This window comes from Thamnophis elegans, chromosome 4 (genome assembly GCF_009769535.1).
Source record: "Thamnophis elegans isolate rThaEle1 chromosome 4, rThaEle1.pri, whole genome shotgun sequence".
Taxonomy (NCBI): Eukaryota; Metazoa; Chordata; class Lepidosauria; order Squamata; family Colubridae; genus Thamnophis; species Thamnophis elegans.
The window spans coordinates 26828965-26856052 of record NC_045544.1 but is presented as its reverse complement, the minus strand read 5'-3'; the positions used below and the strand labels follow the sequence as shown (position 1 = coordinate 26856052).

At 41.3% G+C, this 27088-nt stretch overlaps 2 protein-coding genes across 2 annotated transcripts in view; both read left to right on the top strand.

Moving 5' to 3' along the window:
• The window catches only part of ASCC3 (activating signal cointegrator 1 complex subunit 3), a 216684-nt gene extending 214934 nt beyond the window's left edge, over nt 1–1750 (top strand). Inside the window, exons 41-42 of the mRNA XM_032216493.1 lie at nt 572–747; nt 836–1750. Of these exons, the coding sequence (XP_032072384.1) occupies nt 572–747; nt 836–983 (324 nt within the window). The 3' untranslated portion in view covers nt 984–1750. The remainder of the gene's footprint in view (nt 1–571; nt 748–835) is intronic.
• A 17607-nt stretch (nt 1751–19357) lies between these two features.
• Nucleotides 19358–27088, top strand: part of SIM1 (SIM bHLH transcription factor 1) — a 68446-nt gene continuing 60715 nt past the window's right edge. The window contains exon 1 of the mRNA XM_032216416.1: nt 19358–19532. Within this exon, the coding sequence (XP_032072307.1) occupies nt 19358–19532 (175 nt within the window). The remainder of the gene's footprint in view (nt 19533–27088) is intronic.

Below are 27088 nucleotides of genomic sequence, written 5' to 3'. Positions count from 1 at the left end.
ACTGTTTTGAAAAAATAGTGTCAAAACTGTAGTGAATAAATAAGTACGTGGATCACTTTATGTATTTTTTAAAATAATGTTATTACAGTGTTTAAAAAGAAACAGAGAAAACAATATACCAAAGCAAATTAAGACAGTAAACCATACACACCCAATAAATTAATTAGTTATTAAGTTAAAATATCACAACAAACAAAAGGGAAAAAATAAACCTCCAAAAATAATATAAATTGACATAAAACAACTAAACATATCACATATTTAATAACAATAAATCTAATTATGCATATAAATTATATATTTTTCTGAAATACCATGAAATCTATGCCGATGGTTACACTATAATTTTATGAGAAAAAAATAGCTTTTTTCAAAAATTGACCAGACAATATTTCTTGAATTCAGTCTTTAATAACTGAAGTAACAGTAGTTTCCTAGCCTCAGTATCGTTTGTCTGTTTCTGGTATCAAAGATAGCCAGTGTTCCTGAAGAACAGACATTTCTGCATTTTACATTTTAATATGGAGAATAGATTTGTGTAATGACAGTCTTAAATTATATTTTCTTTCAGGGCAAGCAAGACACCAAAGCAATTGCACCCCGATTCCCTAAAGTCAAGGATGAGGGATGGTTTGTGATCCTAGGAGAAGTGGACAAAAAAGAGCTGGTGGCTTTGAAAAGAGTGGGCTATGTCAGAAATCAGAATGTGATCTCAGTTGCTTTTTATACCCCAGAAATACCTGGAAGGTAAGATGATGTAGCTTGGTTTTTAAAATTATTATTTTGAAAGAAGATTGATTTGGAAATGAAAACCAATGTCTTTCCTCTCTTCCAGATATATCTATACATTGTATCTTATGAGTGACAGTTACCTTGGAATTGACCAACAGTATGACATTTGTCTGAACATCTTACCAGCTAGCACCTCAGCACAGGTCAACACTGAATTCTCTGATAGTTTTAACGACTTGGGCTTGAAATAATATGCCATATGGACTTTCCTTCTCTAGCATTTTCACTCGGGGAATAGGGAAGACTGTTTGCCTTAGTGCAATCAGCATCCAGCTTCAACACCAGAAAATTGAAAATGACTGCTGTATTGATTCTGATGACAGAGTTAGCCTCAGTGGCCTTTTTGACCTGATAAACCAGTTGCATTTTTAAACATTAGTTTTGTAGCTTTGTAAAAGCAGGTCGGTTTTTCTATTGATATAAATGCCACCATTCCTTCCAGACAGATTGGTATTTGTCAGGAATAGACATTTTAATTGGCAAGAACTAATTTTTCCATTACTTGATAGGAAGTCGTGCTTGCAACCGCTTCTCAAGATCCAAAAATACAATTTGTATAGATATAAAGGAGCTACCTGTGCAACTGAAGAAGCCACTAGAGTAACTATTGCTGCAAAAGAGGTGAATTGATAACATCACAAGACAATTTCAACGATGTGGACATGGCCAGTGGATTTCACTCACAGCCATTTGGTACATCTGCTAGGATATATTGCAAGATTTTTTAATTGAAGACAAACCCTTGTGACAAATTTGTCATTTCACAATTTTCTATGTGAAATATGTATGACATGGAAATAAAGTTCAGCACTTAAGAACATTGTGTGTTTGCAGAATCACTGGAACTTCAAGAATTTCACTAGTCAGTGTATATCTTATCAGCTCTGATTTTCCAGCAGTGTAAGTTGATATGGGGAAACATAAAAAAAAAAATCAAGTATATCTTATTAAGCATTTAAAGGGTTTCTGGCTCACCTTTCAAAACACATGGCATCAAAAGCTTATTTTTGCAAAAGAAATAAAGTACTTTAAAAACATTTAAAAAGAAATGTCCACTTCAAAGTGATTAATTAAATCTTACAATAAATGCAAAATGTTCAGAGAATAAATTGCAATGCAATTTCTGCAATATGCACAAGTTGGAATACATTGGTATGTGGAATTCTATATACAGGGCTTGGAATACTTGTCTAAGAAATATTTTTAGAGGGAAATAATTTATTGTTAGAACAAAGTAAGCCTTCAGTAGTGGTAAAGATTTTCGTAATAAAAACTGCTTATTTTACTTTAGTGAATTTTTGAGAGTCCTGAATAAAAGCCAAATGCAGTAGTTCAGACTTTCTTCCTAATTATCACCTAATTAGTAGCAGTGGCAAGGACCTGATTTTTATATTAAAGTAAAATACATAGCATAGTACATAACATTAAGTTTTTAACAGAAGATTCCTCATTCTTTCCTGTGTTACTGCATATCCTTTGACATTACTTTTATAGTAATCAGAAAATAAATATTTTGTTCCAAGTTTCCAGTTGTAAGGAACCAAATTATTCAAAACAATATGTAGCACAAAAACCTTATGTTATATTATTTTGTTTTAGGCTCAGAATATTCAAAAGTGGTCTTTCATACTTCAAATGTTTTAAGCCCAACTTATTGTTATGGTTGGTGCAAAGTCAGCCAGATGTTTAGACTGGATTTGGCATTCTTATCCCACTTATTGAGTCTTTTCCAAGGACCTGGGAGAGAGAGATGTTCTTGTTTGATGGTATTAAAGGTGTCATCAGCAGGATATAAGTTCCACGTAATACTGCCTTTTGCAATTGACTGTGCTTTTGTCAATGCCAATGATGTTCAAGTACTACTCCAGATGTTTTGGGATTATACCCAAGCGACCTATTACTACTGAAAGTTACTGAATAAATCAATTACTTTGAATATAAAGGAGTTCTTTAGAAAGAATTACCATACATTTGTACCTAAAGGCAAAATAATGTCTATTTATATGCTTCTAAATGTTTTGATGGCCATTGCCTATTTTCATATTACTTGCTTGCCACCCCTGATTCTCAAACGGCAATAATTTGATCAATTTTGCTGGTTAATTCATCAGATTTAATTCCACAAAAAAGGTGCTTTGGAGCACAGAGGTATATGATTGTAACATCTATCTGCAATTCTTTAAAACACTGCATCTTTGGGGGTACCATGCAGCTGATTGAATTGCAAACAGCTGCTACATTTGGGTCCCCATGCATTCCAAAGCAACTGTATGGAACTGAACCTGAAGCATTACATCATTATATTTGTTGGCTTTCATTGTGAATTAGTCTATATTTTGTTTTGGGGTAATATTTTCAATTTTTAAAAAAAGATTATATGAACAGCTCAGGCAATGCTACAAAAATAACAAACTAAGAGTAGTGATAGAATGATTAATTCCAGATGAGCCAAAAAATAATAATAGTAGGTTACAGAAACATTTTGACACTGTTACCAATGGGGGGAGGGGTGTTAAATTATGTTTTTAAGGATCACTGACCTAGGCTGCCTCTTGGGTTTTCTTGAAGGGGATGCATATAAATGCAATTTATAAAATGTGCATGGGGTATAATTTTTTTTAATGAAAACAAGAGATGCTTCTCCAACAAACTCAAATCGAAATATCAATGTTGCAAAATACCAGAGTGGACTAATCAATGCTCAACTTACTTCATTAGTTTTAATTTATCTCTGTTTAATATAATGAGTATTTCTGCCTGATTATTATACATTACTACATTATTTTACATGTTTTACTTGTAATATTCTACTAGGTCTTAGTGAATATAATGTAAATTGATGATCTTCAGTTTTAGTTAACCCTTTTGGATTTTATATCTCTGAAAAGATGACTGGCAGCAATGTGAGTTTATAAAAATCTGATTTTAGAATTAGCGAGTATAATTTTTGGATTTCTGGATCATTTGGAGAAAGGTGTCTAAGAGATTTACTGCTCAGATATCTTTGTTTCTTACTCTATAGGAAAAAACAATCTCCAAAGAGGAAATAATCTCTACATTACAGATTCTCCACAGAGATCATATTGCATAACAAATATATTTTCTACAAATCTTGGTTCTGGTGAAGTTCCAAAATGTTCGTGGTAACTTAATTCTTCTGTTCTCTAAATTGATTAGTCCTCTTAATGAACCATTTAGCTGTGGAAAATTACAATCTTCTCTGCTCTTAGTAATTGAAGGAAGTTCTAATTTATTTTTGCACTTTATATGGCATTCTAGTAGTTCTCCTTTAGAACTGTCTTATGAAATACACTTAGAAACAGTAGATCATATTTTAAGAAATCCCCATGTAATTTTAAAATTCTGTCCATTTATTTATCTGCAATTAAAACCAACTAAATGATAAAATCACTGAAGGACCTATAATTTTATGTAGATATATGCACTGTATTTTTAAAGAAACATAATGGCATCGTATTACACAGTATAACATAGGTTTTACTTAAAATACATATGTTCCTTTTCTAATAATGCTTTATACTCTCATAAACTTAGTAGTATTTTCTAATATGTTCAATTTAATTTTAAAATACAGCTCCAGACATATTATAATCCATCTCCTACCATTATAATAAAACCTTCAAAACCGCTGGCACAAGCTTAGGACATACATTAAGGCGGTGACAAAGGAGAATGCTATCCTATTATTTAGAATAAAACACAAAAGGTTGAACCCCCCATTTAGAAAAAGAAAGCACAGATATATTCAGAACGGAAATTAGTTCAAAAGTGATTATATTTCTATATATTCCAGGCCATGGGCCATTCTCTTCATGCTCTTTCAGTAAAGCTCTTACTGGTTTTGCTTTATCACTTTAACAAATTATAAACTATTCCTGCAAGTTTCTTTTGAATTTTAAAGTACTTGTGCATTAAGCAGAAATAAGCATGTTTAGGTAGCATTAACCTAGGGAAAATCTTTCACACTAGACACAGTAACCTCTTCCTTACCGCTAAGTGTTAATCTCTTCTGTTCCGAGCATGTTTCAGATGCCAATAACAGTTGGAGAAAGGTTGGTGAGATTTTTTTTTTCATGCAACTTTATTTGACAGCAGATCTATATCATTAGGGACTAATTACTCTGTGTAATATTGCTGCCAGGGTCAGTTTCTGACAAATGTTCATTGTTGTCTTTTCAAGGATGTTAAAAATTACGTTTTACTGAAATCATTATGTAGGAATCCAAATGTGGATACTCTTCTGTTTGATTCAAGAGAAGATGTTTGTATAGGAGAGTGTCTTCCTATTGAAACATTTCACTCTTCTTGTTCCAAGTGTTTAACATTTTTCAAACAAGTATTTTTCTAAAAGCCATTAAGTATCCTTTGGGACCTCATCTCAGTGCAGAATATATGGTTTGCAGGTTCCTGGTATTTCCAGAGTTTGTCTTTTAAAAAAAATGCTTTCTGGTAGTAGTGGAAGGTTTCTTGTGTGATCTGGGAGAGCTGCTGCTACTTAAAAATAGAAAGGTTTTAAAGGATTGTTTACAACTATCTCCATTGCTTAAGCTCCTCTACTCAGTCTCGAATCAACTTTATCTGAAAAACAGAGTGATGGCAATATGGAAGATAAAAGTAGTAATCGCAATATGGAAGGTAAAAATGAAATTTCTTTCTGTAGGAAGTTTCCTTTTAAGAATCCTTGAGAAACTCCAATGTGAAATGGCTGGTTTTCTAACAAAATAAATTAATAGCAAATCCTTAAAGTTGACCACTATTAGAAGACTGCATTCCAAGAGGTCAAAGTTGCATTATTTTTAAGAGGCCTTCTTAAGTAAAGAACTCAAATTATTGTGAGTTTTTGCAGACACATGAAAGATAAAATGATTGCAGGTGAACAAAGACTTTGGATTTTATTTCAAAAAAGTGCATAGGACCACAAATGCCGAACCTCTGCTTTAAAGAGTGTTTTCATGAGATGCTAAGCTGCCCTTTTCAGATGCCATGTGATTCAGGGGAAAGACCTAGAAAAGTTCACATTTGCATTCTCTTCTCTTTCTCTTCCAAAGCACCATTTTTTTAAATCAAATCCAAAGCAATGAAGAGCCATAAAATGTTGTAAAGGAGGACTAGGGGCGACATCGATAGCAATGTTCTAATATCCAAGGGTTTTCATAAAGAAGAGTGGGATAACTTCTTCTCCATAGCACCTGAAGGCAGGACAAGCAATGGATGGAAACTAATCAAGGAAAGAAGCAACCTAGAACTAAGGAGAAATTTCCTGACAGTTAGAACAGCTAATCAGTGAATGCTCCAACACTGAAAGTTTTTTAAGAAGAGATTGGACAATCATTTGTCTGAAATGGTATAAGGTTTCCTGCCTGATCAAGGTCCCTTCCAACTGTGTTATTCTGTTATGTAACGAAATAGGTTGTGCTGCAGAGAAATGAAAACCACTCGTTTTTAATTTCCATGCCCATTCCATTTTTTCAGTTCAAATATTCCTGAATAGGAATCCTCCCGTAGACCTGATATGTTGAGACTTTCAACATTTTTGGAATAAAATCCCTTACAAAATACTGAGAAAATTTAGGAATGAAAAAGTAGAAGTATAGATTATTACAAGGACCGTTCACTTAAATGAACAGAGGCAGACATAAATGAATACTTGCCAGAATAGAAAGTTTTAAGCAATGGACCTCCTAAATATTTGTATTCAGATTTCTACTTTGTAACTTGATTTAGGGATGGGTAAACACCAACAATATGGCAAGATCAGTGGTGGGTTGCTGATTCCGTTCCAACTGTACTGGTTGGAACGGGCTTGCCGGCGTCCACATGGACGTGCGCAGCGCGCACATGCGTCTTCGCACTTCTGCGAGCCTCCGCGATGCCCCAGCTCCTCAGAGTGTCGTGCAGGTGCTGTGCACGCTGTGTGCATGCATGGAAGCGTTGAAGATGTAAAAGGACAGTAAGAAGCGAGAGCGGGCGGGTAGGCCCTCCTGAGCACTGTACCGGAATGGTATCCAGTGCTCCAGGATGGCTCCGGTGTGCCCGTATCGGGGCATACCGCCTGCAACCCACCTCTGGGCAAGATGCTTTAGGAGAATTTCATCAAGTAAAAATAAAGACAAATAAATATGTAAACAGTACTAGCAGGTTCAGTAATCCTAACATGGCTGCAGATAAAAGGGACATTTAAACTATACTTGATGGTTCAAAGTTAGTCCAGGGCACAAAGTAAAGAGAACAAAAATGAAAGAGCTAATTTATCCATCAAGATTTATACAAATAAAGTTTTGCAACCACATCTGCAACATTCTGTACCATTGTTGTGTGCTGCAGAATTGTAGATGGGAGAGAGGGAGGGAGAGAGAAGGAAAGAAAGAAAAAGAGAATCATAATCATTAGAAGTAAGAGGAATGCGCTAATGAAGGCGAAACTTTGGACTTGATTTTAGGAGAAGAAAAAGATTGAGGAAGAAAAGCAATGATTTACAAATAAATATTTGCATGTAGTAAATTGCTGGAATCTTTTCACCATCAAATGATCAGAACCAAGATCAATCAATCAATTACATTTTTATCCTGCCTTTCTTACTTTATAAGTAAGTGAACATACCTAACTCTCCTTTCCCCCTCCTATTTTTCCCCACAACAGCAAACTTTGTATTGAGAGATACAGTAGTCACTGCCTTGAAGTCCTTCCAGCCGGTTTCATGACTGAAACAGGATTAAAACTCAGTCTCCTGGTTTCTAGACTAGTATCTTAACTACATCAAAGTTCAAACCGGAATTCTAAGAAATTTAACATGAGCCCTCAAGAAATACTTTTAGCCAATTATTATTAAACCTGCTGCTGCAGACGTGGTGTTCACAAACAGAAATAATTTTAAAGGACAGATTTTAAAATCATGAAGGAAAAAATAATCTGCGTTATTGGACATGATTCTTTATTACCCCCACGTCCCATTTCTGCATTTGGCACAAGTATCTGATTGTCTGTGATCTTGGACTACACAGCATTCTGAAAAAATGATTGATGATGATGATGATGATGATGATGATGATGATGATTCCAATATATTTTCAGAGGCTATACCCTAATGCGTCTTATGTAGATATGACAGTATGAGTGAAGTTGTCTAGTGGATTTAGATCAATTAAATTTTGTCCACACTAAATCATCCATCAGTGAATTTCATAATGTTGCAATAACAATCTAGTGCACAATTCAAAGGAGCATTATTGGATCATGCTTGTTGAACCTACTGCACTTCGCTTTACATGGGAGATCATACTAAATTGGAGAAGCTAAGATAAGTACAATTTCTATGAAAAGTGTTCCAACAAAATTATTCTTGTTGGGATTTGTTTTCTTTGCAGATTAAAAGATAATACCATCTTTTAAGGTTTTCTATTCAGTTAAGTCTGTCCATTTTATTTCAGTTCTTGTGATACAAAATTGAAAGAGAAATGAAATCAGGTACCTTCAAAATGCATGTTGTTGTTGTTTTAATGTCCAGAGTTCATAATGGAAAAGCATCAGAATACTTTTCTTTTTTCTTTTCTTTTTTTTTCAGAATGAGATTAAAATAAGAATAGTTGGTTTTTTAAAGGATGTTACCCTTGCAAAGTTTCAACAGAACATATTCCCAGATTTGTCCGCAATATATTTTTTGAAATAATCTCTCCCTACCACTTTTAATCTCTGGTAAAGGCTCTAAAACTGGCAAAGGTGGAAAAAAAGAAAAGAGGACAACCAGCAGTAAGGTGGATGAATTTAGTCACAGCGGAGATGAATGCACCACTTGAAACAACTTGAAACAACAGGTTAAGGATAAATCTGCTTGGGGGAAAAAAATCTATGCTAAGGTTGATAAGATTCAAAAACAAGTTGATGGCATGTAATCAACTAACCTTTTAAAGCAATGAATGCAGGGATAAGAAAGGAGAGAAGAGCAGCCTCCATTTTGCCCAATAAAGAGCTCAGGTTGTGACAAACCATAACTCTGTGTCCAAAACAATCTTTAAAAAATAAGCTCTTTTACACTTCCTTTATCAAACAATACAAAAAAGAGCATTAATTTGTGCTTGTGGAATGAGGTCGCTTGATTCCTGGGTTTTGTGAGGTGCCAGAACTGGCAGAACAAACTGGCAATCTTGGTCTGTGCTTAGAAGACCCAAGTTATTTTCTCTTGAGATTTCCCTGTTTTGAAAAAAGGCAAATGGGTTGACCGACTGCAGGTTCATTTTCTGCACCAGGGGTTGTATTCCCAGTCCGAATGAGAATATGTGGTTCAAGATTCATGTATGGTAAATCTTCCTCAGATCTTTTCTTTCCCCTAGCTACAAAAGCCCGTGCATTCATTAGGGTTAAGCTCAGGCCTTTTTTTCTCATTTTACCTTTTTTTTTTTTTTTACTTTTTCAAACCACAGAGCTATATTTAAAAATCAAAATGCAGGTTTGACAGACAGACAGCAGCCTGTGTGTGTTTTTCAGAAGTGGACACTTCATGCTTATTCATGCACAGGATATGGAATTCTTAGCATCTTTGACTTGAAACAAGGAAACCTCCCCACAATAAAGACCTGATCTTGGGAAGACAGCCACGCAGGCAATTTCCAACACAGAGGATTGCTATTTGATGTCATGGGGAGTCAGGAGTTGCCATGGAATCCATTTGCTTCTAAACCAGCTCCTCCTGCTGGAATACTTTCTCATTATCATTTCTGCCAGGAGCATTAAAAAGAGCCAAGAGGAAGAAATGCTGGGGTAGAGCAAAGTCACTCATACATCTGGAATGAGTGTAGAAATCTAAAATCTACATTCAGAGCTAGTTCCCAGCTCCAGGTCAGAAGAATGCAAATGGCAAATGTCCTTTGAAGTCTTGTAAAATCATTATTCCAAAACTTATAATAATGCAAAGCATAAACAATAGATTATGCCAGATGCAATATTCAGTTTCTCAAGAGAATGTCCTCTGAGATGGCCTAGACTTTTGTTCCCATTTTAAAGCTGGGGAACTGAGGTTGGAAAGCAATGGAAAAAACGCCAGGGTGAGAAGTCACATTTCTCCTATTTGTGGTTGTTTAACCATAGTTACATAATGATATGGCATACTATTCAATAGTCTGTCACATTTATTTGCATAATAGCCATGATAAGAACAATGCATTGTCTGTGATTGGGTCAAAATCTCCCAATAAAATAAAGCCAGGTTTCTTAAGTTTCCACTCAGCAACATTTTCCATTCCGAGGAGCATTTTTTTTACCATCATCTCTCTGGACAATTTACACAATTAGAATTATTTAGCTTTAACGTTGAAATTAAATCCCAGCTTCTTGAACTTGGAGACATTGGGAGTGTAATTCAGAAGATATCAGGTACTTTAAAATACTATACTATTAAAGCCCCTGGGACCTGAAAACAGTTTTTGATAGTTTAATGTCTACAAAGATTATAAAGTATAATTAAAATGGGGTTCCAAATTGGAAACCAGCTGAGGAGGGGAAGGATTACATCCTAGGCTTGCTGTCTGGAAGTTCAAGGGTCATCCAAAGCTGTAGACATCTTCCAGAGTTGTTCCATCAAGGAACGATAAAAACAATTTTTCATTTCTCTTTTCATGGGGTTTAAAGCAACCTTTATTCTGAAAATCCATGTGAATATATGTTATATAGCATATGTTGGAAATATTTAGAAGTACTTTCCAAGTACCAGTGACAAATTTAGAAGAAATAAAGCATGAGATAATTGCACATCTCTGAATAATGTATTGACTTTGCAGCTCTTCTACAGAACACCAGATATGTTCAGGGATCATAGGCAGTTTTGTTTCTTCTGAATATATCAAGCTATGTTTTCATCCCTGTGTTGTATGTAGTGCTCCTTTTTAAGGTTTAACTGGAATGCCAAAAATAGCAGCTGCTGATGCTAGTGATATTTTTCTTCATTTTGACACTTCTCTGAAAATGCTAACCTTCAGAGCTAGATATGATGAAATCCCTATTTGTCTACAGCCACTTATTGCCAGTTAGATTTGATATTGTGTATTTGTTAGGGAAATCAACACCCCTTCCCTTGCAATATTGACTGGGATCTATCCCTGCCATTTCTCGTAGTTGTTTACTCTCTTACTGGCTACATTCCACGTTACTTTTTATAATCACTGTTAGGATATTTAGCAGTACACGTCATATTGCTTCACCTAACTTCTCTTTCTGTCCCATACATACATCTATCCACTGCACACAAGTAACTATTACGGTACCACTGCAATATGCCCTTAAAAGATAGTTTTGCAAAGCAATTAGGCATATGACTGTTAGAGCCCGAAAAGGAGAAATAAATATTTCTAATAATAATGTGTTTGATCATTGTGAGTCACTCAGAGCCATTAGAAAACAGAAGGCATAGAAGTTTAATAAATCATTATTATCCTCATCTCAGAAGACCCAAATCCCTGTACCTGCTTGTTAGAGTGCTCAGGTTTGTGTCTATTTCTCACTAGTTAATAAAAAGAAGGATGATAATGCTGGAGAAAAGGAGAAGAGTTTTAGCATATCTAACAGGGAAGGCAACACATTCACTAGAAATGTGACAAACCCAGGATGGAATCAATGCTCCAGAAACCACATTTGTAACAGCAATCTCTTTTGCCAACAGGAGGAGGAGTGAATAGCGCTTAAGTCAAGAGAGGGAATGTGGTCTGAATCTTTAGTTCAGTGGGGCTTATTATTAGGAAAGGGTTGCCTATCAGGATTGTAATCTGGCAGTGCAATTTTGTACACATCAAATCAAAATATCATTCTACTGAATTCAACCTATTTCTTGGTTAATGGGAAAAGAACTCCAGTCACATTTGAATCATCCTCACTTACCCAAAGCTTGTACTTAAATAAATGAGTATTTCAATCCCAAATCCCTTCTCACTTTGATAGTATTTCCAAAGAGCCTGGTGCAATGTGTTGGCATACACACATCTTTTAAGTTCCTACCTTTTAAATTAAGAAAACTATATTTTGTTTTACTTGTGGTTTTATTAGAGTTCTAGAATTGTTATGAATTGTTTTCTATTCAATCAGAAAAGTGAGCTATATATACAGTAAAATAGGGGAGAGTCCATTTCTAAAAGGGATTAGAATGAGGTTCCCCAATAGACTGTAATATAAATATTCCACTTTATTTACTATACAAAGACAAGATTCTAGAAAAAAGTCTAAGCATCCTGGTATCTTCCAGATATTATGTATATTGTTGGGTGTGTTCCCATAATTCCTTGCCATTGTTTATGCTATTTGGAGCTTATAGGAATTGAAGTCTAAAATATTTGGACATTGCCTTATTCTTGTTTTTATGTTTTATGGTGACCTGTTCAAACTAAGCAATTTAATTTAAAAAAGAGACAATAGTAGTATCTAAAAAACAGATTATTTTATCCTAAAGAATATGCTGCAGAAGATAATAGTAATTTGATGGGTTTACACCACAATTAACAATTATGATTAAATGAATCAGTGAAGACATTAGAATTTTTCCCTACTGGTTCTGTGGGCGTGGCGGCTGGAAGGGGCAAGCAAGTGAGCGGCCAGAAGGAGTAGGCAACAACTGGGCAGGCAGACAACCGGGAAGCCGAGGGCGAGGCCAACCGGGGTGGTTTTTACTGGTTCAGCGAACTGATTCAAATCAGTCCTACCAGTTCGCCTGAACCAGTCCAAACCGGTCGATTTTCACCCCTGAAATGAATTACTGAAAGCCAACCAGACTGTTTCCAGTAGAGCAGGTTAGTAATTGCATGGACACATCTATGAAGTTTTCTTGACTTGCCATTTCTGGTTTTAAGAAATTTGGCAACTTCTGGTCCAGCCTACAGTCTGGCAAGTTTTTTTATGGTCTCCTATCAAGCATTAGTCAGGTCCAAACCTACTTAATTTTTCAAGATCAGCAAAGGTTGGTCAGGTTTTGCCAACTACATGGGTTGTCCTGAGTTGTTAGATAGGAAATCTGTTCAAATTCACTTTACTTGGGCATTTTCACTTTATACAGAGAGCTCACCATAACTCAAACACATATCGGTAGTCTGGAGGTATAGTTAACTGAGCCCTCAACAGAGGAGGATGAATCCAGAGTATTCTCAGATATTTCCTTTGAATCCAGTTCTTCCATTTGTGGAAGTATGTTTTGTACATGTTAGCTTGTCACATGAAGATATTTCCCACTTTATTTCAACAAGGTGACATCAGCGGTTCGGCCACAATACTAAATCCTGCACCAGAAGGGCACTCTGTAATTTGCCCTTTCTCCAAATCAAGTCCCAAAAGAACAGAATGGAGAACTCCCATTTCCCCAAAATACCTGTAGGCTAACTGTTTAGTTTCACACTGGATCCAAATCTTGGTTTGAAGCATTTTGTGAATTGCATGGATTTCTCCTGACAGGGTGACTGGGAAAATAAGCTTGCCCTGGCATAGTTTGTAGTTAAGTGTGAAGAATTTAACTAAGAGAATTCCTGGGCTAGCAGGACTCCAGGCCAGAAGTTCACTAATCATATAGGACAGAGGTCATTCGCCATTTTTTTTTTACTACTGGTTTGGACGTGCGCACAACTCTTCTCTGCATGCACAGAAGCCCCTGGGCAGCTGGGCGGAGCCTCCTGCCGCAGCTACTACAAAAGCAATTAGGATGGGAGAGGGGTCCCAGAGACTCAATTTATAATCCATCTAGTTCCTGTCTGTAAAGGTGGTCCACCAATGATGGATAAGCCACTGCTTCTCTCCCTGCCCAGATAGGTATTTTGTATTCAAGGACAAGTGCCCCTTTTGCAGCTAGTGCTGCTATCACCTTCCTCAAGCTGATGCCTTAAACTTGGAACTACACTTCCCATTGGTCATTGAGAACACTGTGGGGCTTGCTCCCCACATCACAGCCCGAATGGATAGGTGCTGCAATCCTTATACCCCCTCCCTTCACCTAAATGCGCCTATAGTTAGTGCGTCTCCCTTGGCTCTTTCTCCTTCCCGCCACTCTCTGACTTCCCGAAGGCCAAAGGAAACCACTTATTTCGCCCTAACACGTTGACCCTGTTTCCGGCTTTCCTTCAGAGCCGGCAATGGCGGCGGGGCCTTCCCAGCCCCGGCGGGAAACTTCCCAGCGGCCATTGGGAATCCCCTGCTGCCAACAGGCTTGGAAACAAGGCCAATCCGCCGGCCTCGGAGAGATTTTAAGCGTAGTGTTTACTTCAGAATAAACGTATTCTAGGCCGCTTTGCACCTGCAGATTTGTTCCAGGGCTGAGTGGCGCTAAAAGAAGGGCGGGGGAACCTCGACGATGTCTCGCCACAACCACGGCCGGCTGTGGAAACGCTAGAGAGCCCGCGTGAGGAAACGGCTTTTGAGGCACCGACCCATCCCACACCTTCTTGCTCCCCCGCGTGTTTGCCGTGTTCTTCCCTCGCATCCCCCCTTCCCCCGTGTGTTTACCGAGAAGAATGGCTCCGGCCTGACCTGCGGCTTTCAGATCGGGGAAGAGAGTTTTACTTCTAGGGAGACCCGGCGTTACTTCTCCCTCCGGTTCCTCTGCTCTCAAGCCTCTCTCTTGACTTGGGAGGACGTCGGCCGCTGAGCGACTTTGGAGGTGTTTCGACGCCGGAACGTGCCCGATTTCTCCTTAGGGATTCAGAATAAGATTCCCGGCAAATCTGGATGGGACAAGGACAACTTGAAATGTTGTTTCGGCCCCGCCGTTCTCCCCCGTTTCCTATACATCACTTGATTCTGCTTTCCTGACGGTTTCATTTTTGCAGAGGGTTAAAAAAAAGATTGCTAACAGACGGAACGTAGCCGAGATTTGTTTACATTTAGCGTGGGCCGTAAACTGCCAAGATGCTGTCAGATGCTAATCGTTTATTTATTTACTTCTTGCATTTGTGTTTCGGATTTGCTTCTGAGGGGCTCGAGAGACCCGACCGAAGAGTCTCCCTTTTATTCGCACAACAGTTTTGGGAACTCCGCTCTGGGATCCAATCGGTTTTTAATCGGTCTCTCCGAACCAGAGCCAACGCTGCAATACACTGACTCGTTAACGCTGCAATACACTCTGCTTATTAGAAATCCCGTGAAGACAAACGAACGGGATTATAAACATGCATTAGGACACTGTGTCGATAAAAAAAATCGTACTTTCAACAAGTGGCTCTGAAATCCAGCCATCAGTACTTTCGTTTAAAAAAAGAAATCACAATTGAAAAAATCGGTTGATCAACTGCGTTCGACTTGAGAGTAGGAACACTTGTTATATCCACACGATGGCATTCTGACTTCAGATCTTTGAAAGAACAATGAATGTCACAGCCGAAGTAGTAGGGAACATCTTTAATATACGTCTGTGGCTTTTAACTTACCTTCTCTCCAAAAACTCACAGTATCGTTTAGGGAAAAGAACCCCGCTCTCCCAATCTTACATACACCATTTACACGATCTGATTCACGTAGTGTTTTTACCGTGGCTTCCTGAATAAGTCACATTTCCTTGGGTGCAAGCACGGTGAGCCACAAATCACGTGTCCGGGTTTATAAAATATCTTAAGCCGAAACAAAACATTATGGCTTAATGTGAGTGTAAAGCAGATCCTACACGCGCGCGCCCGCGCGAACACACAGTTTCCAGGTGTTCACGAGCGAGCCGGGCCGAAAGGGAACCATCGCTTCTTGTTCTCACTTAATGGGGTTTAATTTTACTTGGCGCTGGTCAACACCAACGCATTCGGAGAACATCTGCACCTCACCTCAAAAGGCATCCTTCCGCAATTTCTAAATCTATCAGCTGTTGTGTAAAACAAATGCCGGAGTAAGGGAAAGGAATACCTTTTGAAGCTACTCTGCGTGGTAAGCAGGCTGGCTCTCATCAAGAACCTGGATCCTCGAAGCGGTGCAAAACTCACGAGGGTTTTGAGCCTTCTTCAAACCTCCTTGGACCGGGCCTGTGGCCGTCCACTCCCTTCAAAACCCGAGCAGATAATATTTTGAACTCACACATCAGACAGGAAAATTCACTACAATATTTTGCACTAGACTTGTGTTCGGAGACGCTACATTTCCTCACGATCAAGGCGATCCTGTACCCATGCAGGAGAGCATGCGAAGATTCATATTCAGCCACAAGACAATGCGGTTTATGCGCATGCATGTGCGAGGGTACATTGGTCTTCGGATTTATTTTATTTTTTTAACAATTCGAGCGAGATTTGAACGGACGAAGGCGAAGGAGCATTTTGGGAGATTTGCAGCGTTGCAAAAGCAAAACGATTAGGTTTTTGCAACCTTGCCGTTTGAAAAAACAAAGTCGGACTGAAACCCTGCATACTTAGCGAGAATCAATCGCATTCGATTCTGTGAGATTTCCCCCCCAGGAACTAGCAGCTCTCACGAGTTGGCTGAGATTCTGTCTCCAACTTTCCAGTACTGCATGTCTTTCTAACCGGGGTCGCTACTCTCCTACCTTCTGCTTTTAAAGAGGGATAAAGTGTGTATGAAAGAGTTTGGCTGTTCTATTGACCTGAACCTCAGTTTCTGCCAACACAGATTTTTCATTTTATAACACCGTCGAGCCTGGCGGAATTAACTGACTGTGGGTGGGACTATTCCTGAAATTGAGAAGAGAGGCTTTTAATCGGTGCGTTGGGGAAGGTCTAGTTGTAAATTAGCCAAAATAATTCCTGTTATATTCCCTATTCCCCGAAGCATGTTAAGGACCTCAAATCCAAATTCAGCTAATAAACAGAAAGACATTCTGCAGAAAATTTCTAACGGCATATTTCCAAAATTGTGGAATTCATTTCCGAGTACTTAGGATCAGATTCGTTTGAACAACTCGAACTGCGAAACTAATCTCTCTGTTGCAATCTCTCGGGTATTCAGTTGGACCAAGTAACTTTAAGACCTTCTTAGATTTCAAGTCAGTTTCTACATTAATACAGTTTTAAAAAAAAAAACGAAAAAGGAAAAAAAACCCAGGTAAGGTAGAACACCTTGCAAAGGAATGGTTTTCCGCCACCAAATATATTTAAACCGCGGGCTCCTTGATTTACTTATATTACACGTATACATTCTTTCCCCCGTTTTCTACGGCGGTAAGTGGCGTCGCCTGACCTGCAAAACCTAATGGAAACTCGATATTTACTCGTGGGAAAGCGGACATTTTGGTACAGTTGTAGAAAAGTCTTTGCTACAAACTTTTTCCCTCTTGCCAGAAGTAAAGGCCTTTTTTTAACTGAGCAGTGCCTTGCGGGAAAGAACAGAAAAACCCACTTGTTCCCAGTTTTCTCCGTTTCCCGGGACCGGAGCAGCAACGGCTCGTCCCCACCCACCCATCGGTGCCTTCTTTAGCCTGTCTCGGACTCCGCTGAAGAGACGAGCCAGGTGTCCTTTCCCGCGTCCACTCGGGAGCCGAGAGGTCACAAACTGGACGCGGCTACGGTGCTTTCAGGCCCGCAACAAGGGTAAAAAGGGGTGTGCCTAGAAACGGGTGACGTAACTCCGCCGCTCAACCAGTAAGAGGCCGGCCTTTCGGAGCTCTGTTCCAATAGGAAGCCAGCTTGCCGTGTGAGTGGCATTAAGGCCGGGCAGACTGAAGCAGGGCTGAGAAATGAAGTTAGGTAAAAAGCCCTTTTGGCTATCCAGAAGTTTATTAGGCATTTCTCAGCCTGAAAATTAAGGATTCCTCATTAACTGTCGCTTCCTCCCGAATACAATCCTGGACGAGCCGGACAGCAACGTTAGAGGATGAGAAGGCATAGATTCCCCACTTTCCACCCGTGGGAGAAGAACTTTTCCACCTTTGACGGATCTCCCTGATCTTTATTAAAGCTTCGCTCGCCACTGTCACCTTGGGCTTGGGGAGTGCAGGTAGGTGGAGGGGGCGGCAGCTGGGGGAGGGAGAAACAGGAGACACCCGGAGGCTGTTGCGGTGGGAGGGGGGACTGGGCGGGCGAGGGAAAGTAACTCTTCTCTTTGGATCGACTAGGAGTCACCCTCGTTCTTCTCCTGGGCGGCTTGTCTAGCTGAAAGATGCGCTTTTTGGCCCTACGTATCTCTGCACAAGGGGAAAGGAGGGAGGGAGAGCAGGCGGGGACCTTTTTAAAAACTTCCATACCGCAAAAGAGCGATTTCGAAACTGGGGTGAATGGAAAACGCCGAGCGGTAAGCGATCACTTTGCGCTACGGTTCGATTTATAGGAGGGGAGGGGGGAGAAGACCCGGGATTATTTACCGTAGGGATCGCCATCCTCGAGACGTTTAAGTCGGAGCTCCGGGTTTAAGTCGGGGCTCGTGATAATGACTTCCAAGTGGGACTTTGGCCAAGGCGTAAGAAAGTTGTCCAAGCAGATGAAGTACGGCGTAAGTGATTTGTGGATGGAGAGCTTATGAGGAAGTGGCTGGCTTGTAGCTTAGCTGAACGAAGCCGACCATCCCTCAAAGAAGGAGTGGCTGCTAGAAGGAAATGGTGAAATTAGAAATTAGTATCTGAGCATTTTATATATAAAATATATAAAAGGACGTGCGTGGTCATTCAAATGGGCCCTTTTGTCTCCTATAAATTATATACCGCACGAAGCCCATCTCTGGGCTTAACATGGAGAAAGTCCATAGGGAGGGGGGTCTGCTCAAGAATTACCGCTGTGAACATTCTTTTTAAAATTCTGGAGCGAAGCTGAAGGTTATTTGGAATCGGCCAGATCCAAAGCTGCAGTGGACAGATACCTCATTTTCCGACCGGTATCAATTCCCTTCGGCATTTCTGTAGGGGAGCCTCCAAGGGCCTTTAAATCCCCTCGACTTTATTCCTTTCCAGCCATTGCTTAAAAAAAGTAATAGTCTATCTCGGTCTTCTCCTTCGCAGCCATGCGCAGCACCTACAGCAGAATCCTATCCTGAGTTCCTCCAAAGTCGCTGTATTGTATTCGTGGCCTTAATTAATGGGCGAAGGGATTCCCATTTCGCAGATTTTATCAAAAGAGGACCCTTGTCCGAATATTAACCTTTGACTCTTTCTGTCCCCCCCCCCGTCCCGCCGCTATTGTCTTCACAGCTGCTTGAAGGAAGGGGGCCTGGGTCGGCCGATTGCCAAAGGTCTGCGCCCCGAAGCTTGGCGATCCTGAGAAAGAGGAAGGACGCCCAAAAGAGAAGCGCTATGAGGTCTCCTGGGTGGAGGAGTTACTTTGGACAGCAGAAAAAGAAGAGAAACGCCAGGGTCCTGGGCTAAATTTCCGAGAGTCAACCACGCCTTTGGGGCTCTTTCCTCTGGATTCCTCACTTGGTGGGTTCTCTCGGCGGCTTTGTTGAAATCGAGGGTTTCATATAATGCTGCTCTTCAGCTGGTAAGGCCGCTCTGCGCTCGCCTCCGCCCCACTGCAAACCCCAGCGCCGGAGGTTTTGGAGAAATGGCTTAGACTAGGGACGCCGAGCCAAGCCAAGCGGAGCTGGCCATGCTTTGCTGGGAGTGATCTTTCGTCTTGGATGCATCTGCGGAGCTGGCCTGGTCGCAGAGAAGGGGAAAGAAAGCACCATGAAAGAGAAATCCAAAAACGCTGCCCGAACTAGGCGGGAGAAAGAAAACAGCGAATTCTACGAACTGGCCAAGCTTCTGCCATTGCCTTCGGCTATTACCTCGCAATTGGACAAGGCCTCCATCATTCGGCTCACTACCAGCTACTTAAAAATGAGGGTGGTGTTCCCGGAAGGTAAGTAGCACCCCCCCCCCTCCAGCCTTTCATCTCTCTAATGCCTTAGGGAGAGTGGAACCAATAGGGTTATTCTTCCTGGCTGGGCCAACCTTGACTTCCGCCTCTTTTGTCTGTTCAAGAGAACTTCCAGAGCGACTGACTAAAGCTAAGGGCAGTCCAGTGAAAACTTATCTATTCGTAGGGCAGAAGTTGTGTGGATTTTACAGAAAGTTCTCTGGAGACTTTCCTCTTTTGTCTGCTACTTCTCCTCCTCCTCCTCCTCCCCCACACAAACCCTTTCCTCTTTGGTACGTAGGACCTGTTTGGCTGGGGGAACCAGAGGCACCTTTGTCAACACAATGAAGCTGGGAGTTCAGCTGCCACTTCCAGTGACTAAAACAAACAAACCATCCCACCTACCCCTACCCCCCCCCCTCGTCAAGCCACGTGGATTGCCCCAACGGGCATCTCCCTCTTATTTACCATAGAAAAATTTGGGAGGAGGGAGAAGGAAGGCAAGAAATTAATACCAAGCTAAATATTGACCCAGATTCTAAGCCCGAGTTTCTATTGTGTGGACCAAGGTGGCACAACTCCAGTCGAGGGAAGAAAGAGAGATAGGCACAAGAAAGGAATCTCAAATGTGAATATGTATGAATGTGTCACATCTGGATCGAATATCCATGATCTCCATTGGAGACCAAGTGGAAATCACAATCTTCGCCTGGGTTCTGTGTCCAGGTGGGTAGGGAAATAAAAACCATTCCTTGGAATAAGGCCTCTTTGGCTAGGAAAGTCATATTTCATCCCTCAGATGAACAAGTTTTTATCTTTAGGGTGGGAAAACACTGTTGTCATGCCTGGCACAGGATGGAAATCAAAACCAGAGTGAGAAAGAGTCAGTGAACTCCACACTGAAGAAAATGAGGCCAGAAACTAGAATATGAGTCTCCTTTTTTGGTCTCTGACCCAGCCTTTAAGGAAAAATCAAATTCTTACAAGTAGGTAGGTAGAGCATACAACTCTAAAGAGCTTCTAGTGAAATGTGAGGAAGATAAAAAATTTTCTGCAGAGCCCAAATTCTAACTATCACTATAAATGTTTCCTAGATTAAAGGTCCCGGATAGTAAAAAAAGACAAAGATGTTTCGAATTTATCCACATCTGGAATAGTCTAATGAGACAATCCTATGTAGATTTATCAGGAAAATTGATGTAGGATTTACAGATACATTTATTTTCCTTTGATTTAAATTTTTCAAGGGATTTGTTTTGTGTAATGGGATATGTAACTACTTTAAAATTTTATTCTAGCCAGGGATGGGAAAAATTCAGCAAAGATGGGCTGGCCATTGAAACTTGCAGTTTTTCCCAGTGGAATTTATGGACACATGTAATAGATTCAAACATGTTATGAACCAGAGTAAGAAAACAGTAGAAAGAGATTTGTATTTCCACATCTGTTAATGGAAGTGAATTTTCAATTAATTTGTCAACTTAGAATTTAATAGAAACTGCATCTTTATCCTATTGCCTTTGAAGTTTTTACAAACCCTTTAAAACGGAACTTCTTTCCAAGTAAGCTTGTGTTGTCAATACAGAACATATGTATACATCTGGGATCAGAACAACAAAGTAACTGGATTTGGAACTGGGGTTTTAGCTGTTTCCCCTTTGACGATGTCCAATACAGTGTATTAACATGACAGGCAAGCTGTTTGCACAGCAGGAGACCCAGGTTATATTTCTTTAAGCCCTACTGACTTCAAGAGCAGCAGAATTAACCGCTTGCTTCAACAACCACACTAAAAGGAGCGCGGGGGAGGGCACAAACGCTTGATTTGGGTTGGATCGTGACCAGCAAAAGATAATGGAAAGGGCCATAGGTTTGCTATGCACCGGGACACTTTGAAATAAGATTCCCATTGCATTCCAGCAGGGTTTTTTCGCACGAGGTAGCCAAAGATTTCGAGAATTCGTGTATTTACGGAGGTTTACAGCGCGGGGATCAGCGGGATATAAAAGCAAACCGTTTGTTCGCAAGGAAGCCTCTTTGCTTTCAATGAAAATTGTCTGCGGGTACGTTTGGGAGCGCTCCAGGGAAAAAGGAGCATCCTTCCACGGACTACCGAAAGCCGCTCAGCGGCTATCGAATTGCGCTGTCGCCTTGGGAAAGTCACACAGTAACTCGGCATTTTAAAAAAGACAGGCTGGGGAGTTTTAACATTAGATGCCCTCTGTCCGGAAACACCTTGGAAAGAAAGCGGAGGCAAAGGCATTGGAGATGTGATTTTTAAATATATTTGCATCTCTTCGGAGAGCTTCGCTGGAGGTCACCTTTTAGGTGAATGTAAGCGGGATGCTGCTGTTGTGACGATTATTATCATTATTATGGTTCGTCGCACAGCCAGCCAGATGTTTAGACTGGTTTTGGCATTTTTGTCGAGGGGGAGCGGATGGCAGGGAGCCAACGAATAAAGACCCGGTGCAGCTTCTCCAAGGCGATTAGCCGCGCTTTTCCCACCGCTTCGATCTCGGCAGGCTACCTTGAGTTCGTGCTTCGCGGCGGATCTGCTCAATTACCCGCACCTCCCTGGCGGGCTTGTTCGATCAGCAGCAGCATATGGTGTGGCTTGTAGCCTGCGAGTAATCAGAGCGGCCGGAGGAGAAGGGGTCTCCTGTCCCAGCTCCTCTTGGCTTGGGAAGCCGTCGAATATCTGGGCAGGAAGGAGGTTGAAACGGGCTGGGGAGGAGAGGTTAAGCCTCTAGGGGATTAGCGGCAGCCAAATATGAGCTGGTGGAAGCCGCTGGACTCAACGCACGCGAGTATGGAACGGTTGCACTGGGGCAGCCGGAGAGCCGCTGCGATGCTGAAAGCGCTTGGTGGGAGGAGGGCTGGCTAAAGATAAGCGGACTTCTGGCGATACTTTTTCTAAGAGGGCATGCAGTGGAGTTTTCAGAAAGCGACTCCGGCTTTTAAAGCGTTCGAATCCCCTGAAATCTAACCCGACCTGAACAAGTCCCTTGGCTGGGAAAACAATCGCCGGGATTGGTTACTGTTTCCCCTCTAGGTAGTTGTGGCAGCTTTTTTAGGCACTGTTTTCTGTTCCCTGTCTGCCTCCCTTCTGATTCTTCTTCCGACCCGGCCGCGGTTCGATCCCGCGTTTATCTTGTGGTCTCTTGTTCTTAAGCAAGAATGGTCGCGGTAGTCCACTCCTTCTCACTCGCCTCCCGCTCCTCCAGGCTTCTTAAAACTCGGGGTCCTTCACGGATGCCATTCCCGGCTGGCAGGGAATCCAGAGGATTTGCCCAAAGTAAATTTCGAGGACTAGAGAAGAAAAGGCGGCGGGCTGGGTCAGCGGCTTTGATTGCTTGTGTAGGAATCGATACGAGCCAAAATTGGGCCCGGGAGAAAAAGCGACACTGAATATTGGATTCTAAACACGCACCTGGATCTAAATCCCATTGACTCCCAGGCAGCTTCCTTGCTTTTCAGCAAGCGGGTAGGATCCTCACCTTACAGACTGAGCCTTGCAATATTTGCTCAGTGCTAAGTCCCATCGACTTCAGTGAAGCCTATTTATGTCCAAGGAGGATCTGAGTGGCAGCTGCCTTCCGGCTTGTTTGTAAGGGCCTCACCTATTTACCTATGAAGTAACCCCCCCTTGCTTTAATCCTACTTAGGAGATAGAGCAAGCCTCTTCCGGATCCCCACACAACTGTATTAGAAGCAGGAGGTCTCGGGGGAAGGGTGAGTTAGGCGCCAATACAACGCTACAGATTGTCGAAGAAGAGGAGGCGGCAATTTTGGTTTAAAAGTTCTAGATTCCCTCTTTGGGGGGATAGTGTCGCCTTCTTTCCTTTTCACCCGGGTTCTCCAATCACTGTGCAAATACAGAACGGTTTGAAAGCCAAGCACTGTTCTTCGCTTTTTGTGAAGCCCCCACTTTATAAAAGGCAGCAAGGAAGCGGGCGCGAGGGGTGTTTGTGTCATTTTCTCGGGTTCGGGATTCGCTCACCTGAAACGGACAACAAAACTTTAAGAGTGGTGGTCGGGAAAGGATGGTGGGATGTTCTAGAGCGAGCAATGATGGGTTGCAGTTACTCATAAGTATCTCTTCTTTCATGATCCCCACTCCCACCCCATTTGGGATTTTTATCTAGTCTCTAATAAGCCTTGACTTTTCGTGATCTGAAGTTCCTCTTTTTTGGAGCGGGGGGGGGGGCTCCTGATTATATTATGCGGGGCATAAAAAAGGTCCCCCAAGGGCCTGTGAATTTGATTTGATGTTGGAATCACAGGGAAATTGGTCCCCCACTCTCCCGGACTGTACAAAAGCGAGGAGGTAGATACGTTTGAAGGTATCGGTTGAAGAGAAGGGCAGATAACCTTTCCAGCGAAAAGCTGAGGCTGAAAGATGGCGTGGATGTCACAGGTTATACCAGGCTGTGCCGCAAAGGCCGAGCTGGGTTAACTTCTCTCGCCAGCCCTTGACTCGGGCAGGGCCTGCTCATCAATCTGTTCCAGGAATCAGAGAGTCCTTCGATCCCTGGCATTGGAAAAGGGAGATTTGAAAGGAGTAAACCGCAGCGGAACCGGCAGGAGTTCCCGTGAATTAGAAAGTAACCTACTCCGAATCATCTTCGTCTTCTTCCTCTCCTCCTCCTCCTCAAAACGAGAAAGAAAATTGTGGCTCCTTTTAAAACTTCCACTTTTATTTTGCCACAACGTCCCACAAGTTCAGCTCGTTCAATATAATTGATATCCCCAAGCTATAGATACACCAGTTTTCTGCAAATGCGCAGCATCCATTGTGCTGGGAACAGGGCCCTGGGATGATCTGCTAGTGTTTTAGAGTCATTTCACTTTTTTTTTAAAGGAAGACAAGTCAACTGTTGCACTAAAACGGCGTTTCTCCCTTTGCCTACTAGGAAGGCGTGGTTTAATACTGGCAGGTATGCAGGTAGAACCCCCTGGGTTGTCCCTTTCTAAAAATTAAAACGTGACAATCCAGCGCAGAAAAACATTAATCTGGTTCGGTGGAAAGCACATACAGTGTGGAAGATGCATTACTCCTCTTTTACACAGCACCGAGTGGATATAAAGAGCAGCGTTAGAGGCAACTTTTCCTCGTTTACCACCTAACCCGACCAAAGTCGTAGAACAGGCTTCTTCAATCTGCTTTCGTGCAAATGTGCGTGAAGGTTGGTTCATGTACCAGTTGGGGACGATGGGAGCTGGAGCCCAATGCATCTTAAAGGGCTCCAGATCGAAAAAGGGTGAGCTAGAGTGCGCACAAAGGTCTGTGTTAAACCACCCCCCCTCTTTTTTTTTGGCGTGATAACCCCGAGGGAAATGGGAGGTGGAGGGATAGAAGGAAAAAGCGGCCGTCGGTTGGCTGCTATCGTGGGAAAGAGGTAGACGGAAAAAGACCGAGGGGGGGGGCTTTATTTTCACTGCTGAACTGAGGAGGGGGAGTTAAATACTATTTTTCGGGGGAAGCGCCCTTCAAATATTTGGATTTTGCATCCGGTCTGCTGCTTCCACTGAGGAGAGCTACAGAGAGAGCTAGTAAAAATGTCCTTTGGCGATCCGGAAGGTTTTCGAATCCAAGCAGGAGGAGGAAGGGGGGGCGGTCCGGGGGGGGGGTACTGGACCTGCCGCGGTAGGAGCCCAAGCCAAATCGCTCCCTAAAACCGAGACCGCTGATTCCTCCAAAGAGACAACATTTTGCTTTCCTGGAGCAGACGCCAAATCTGGGAACACCTGCAGAAAGCGGGCAAGGGTGTGTGAGTTGATCCAATCTAGCCAGGGGAGGAATAAAGGAGGATGTTCCCGGTTGGGCTGCTGAGGCGAGGAAAAAGCCTGGGCAGGAAGGAATAGGGAACCGCTTCCTTTTTCGCCCGGTCCGGGGACCCAAACGTTACGCCCAGATTTTTTTTCCCCTTCCAAGTGAAAATCAGTGCAGGGTCTAATAACAATAATAAAAAAAGTGCCGTAACAGTAACAACAACGCAGAGTCCACTATCCTGATTCGGAGTGCTGAGAGAAACTGGGGAATAAAGAAGGAAGTTATTCTTATGATTGCTTTTGGGAGGTTTTGTTGTTGTTGTTTAAGAAAGAAAAAGCTCAATTCATGGTGAAATAACAACTCCTGAAGCTACTTTACATGCGATTTTCAATGAATATCACCGAGTTCCCATTTAAGTCTGGGGCCCCGGCGATTGGGTTTATGGTTTTTGACTTGTTTTTTGCAATTGGAGTGCCCTTCCGGTGATGCGAATATGCCCCGCTAGTCCAGATTTTGCCAAAATCATTGGCAAAAATCACTGTGTTTTTTTTAAAAGAAGAAATAAAATTGCAGTAGGCTTACTTTGATTCCTGAAGTAACTGACCAGGGTAGCAGATTTCAACTGCACATCTGCTCAGAAATAAATCTCAAATAAGAAGTTCTTACTTATTTCTCTTTCCTCACTTAAGCGTATTAGGCCATTTAAAATTGTTTTCTGAAATTAATGAATGAATGAATGAAAGCGGCTTAGATTTTCACCACTAAAGGCATGGTTATTTTCAGAGGCAGAAGAAAAGGGGAGCAACCTTCGTTTCCCACGTGGGTGATTGAATGTTGTTTTTCTTGCTGCTCGGAGAAAGGGTTGAGCCTCGGGTTTCCGTGTTTATTTTCTTACAGACGTTTTTCTCATTTAAGCTAACCTTTGTTTAATTCCAGTTTTGATCTGGACTTGAAATGTGAAGTGCAGAACGAAAGCCCTCCCATAACTGCTACAGAAGTAAATTTATGGCAGAGGGAAACAGAGATCAGGCTGATTTGCAAAGTGTGTGTCTGTGTGTGTGTGTGTAGGGACTGAGCCTGTCTTTTGCCAGGATGGGCTTTTAAAATTATAATAAAATTCATGATCAAGGTAGCAGTTCATTGGTCCTGTGAAAATCCTACATGGTGATATGTTTTGCTTCTGGTTTTCCCTTGATGGATGTTTGTCTGAAATATGAAAAATGCCTTTTCTTTTGTTGCTGTTTGCATGATAAATCTGAGTAGCATTTTACAGCCCAATAAAACCTGTTTACGCATTGCCCTGGTAAAATATGATTCTGCTCTTTACCGGTAATAACAACCCATGATTTTACTCACAGCAGTGTTTATTTGGAGAAAGCTGCTTTTTCACAACCTGCTACTGTTTTTCTTTTCATCAGACATGATAAACCATGGTGCTCATCAGATTTCTGCATAAGAAAAATCAAACTGCATGATTGTATAATTATTGATATGTAAAAGTAAATTAATTATTTTATAGATGAACGTTAGAGAGTCTAACTAATTATTTACAATTAAAATTGTAGTAAATATTTTGTGATTTAATTGATCACTTAAAATAATTTACAATTGTTCGTTTTGGGGGAAAATAAGGCAGATTTTCTCTACCACAGCAGACAGGTGCTGTGAGCACTGGATAAGAAACTGAACTGCACGACAGGGAATGAGCAGGATGGCATTTGCTTTGGCAACCCCCAAAGTGGTGGGGACTTTTCTTTTTTTAAATTTAAAATCCCCCCCTCCT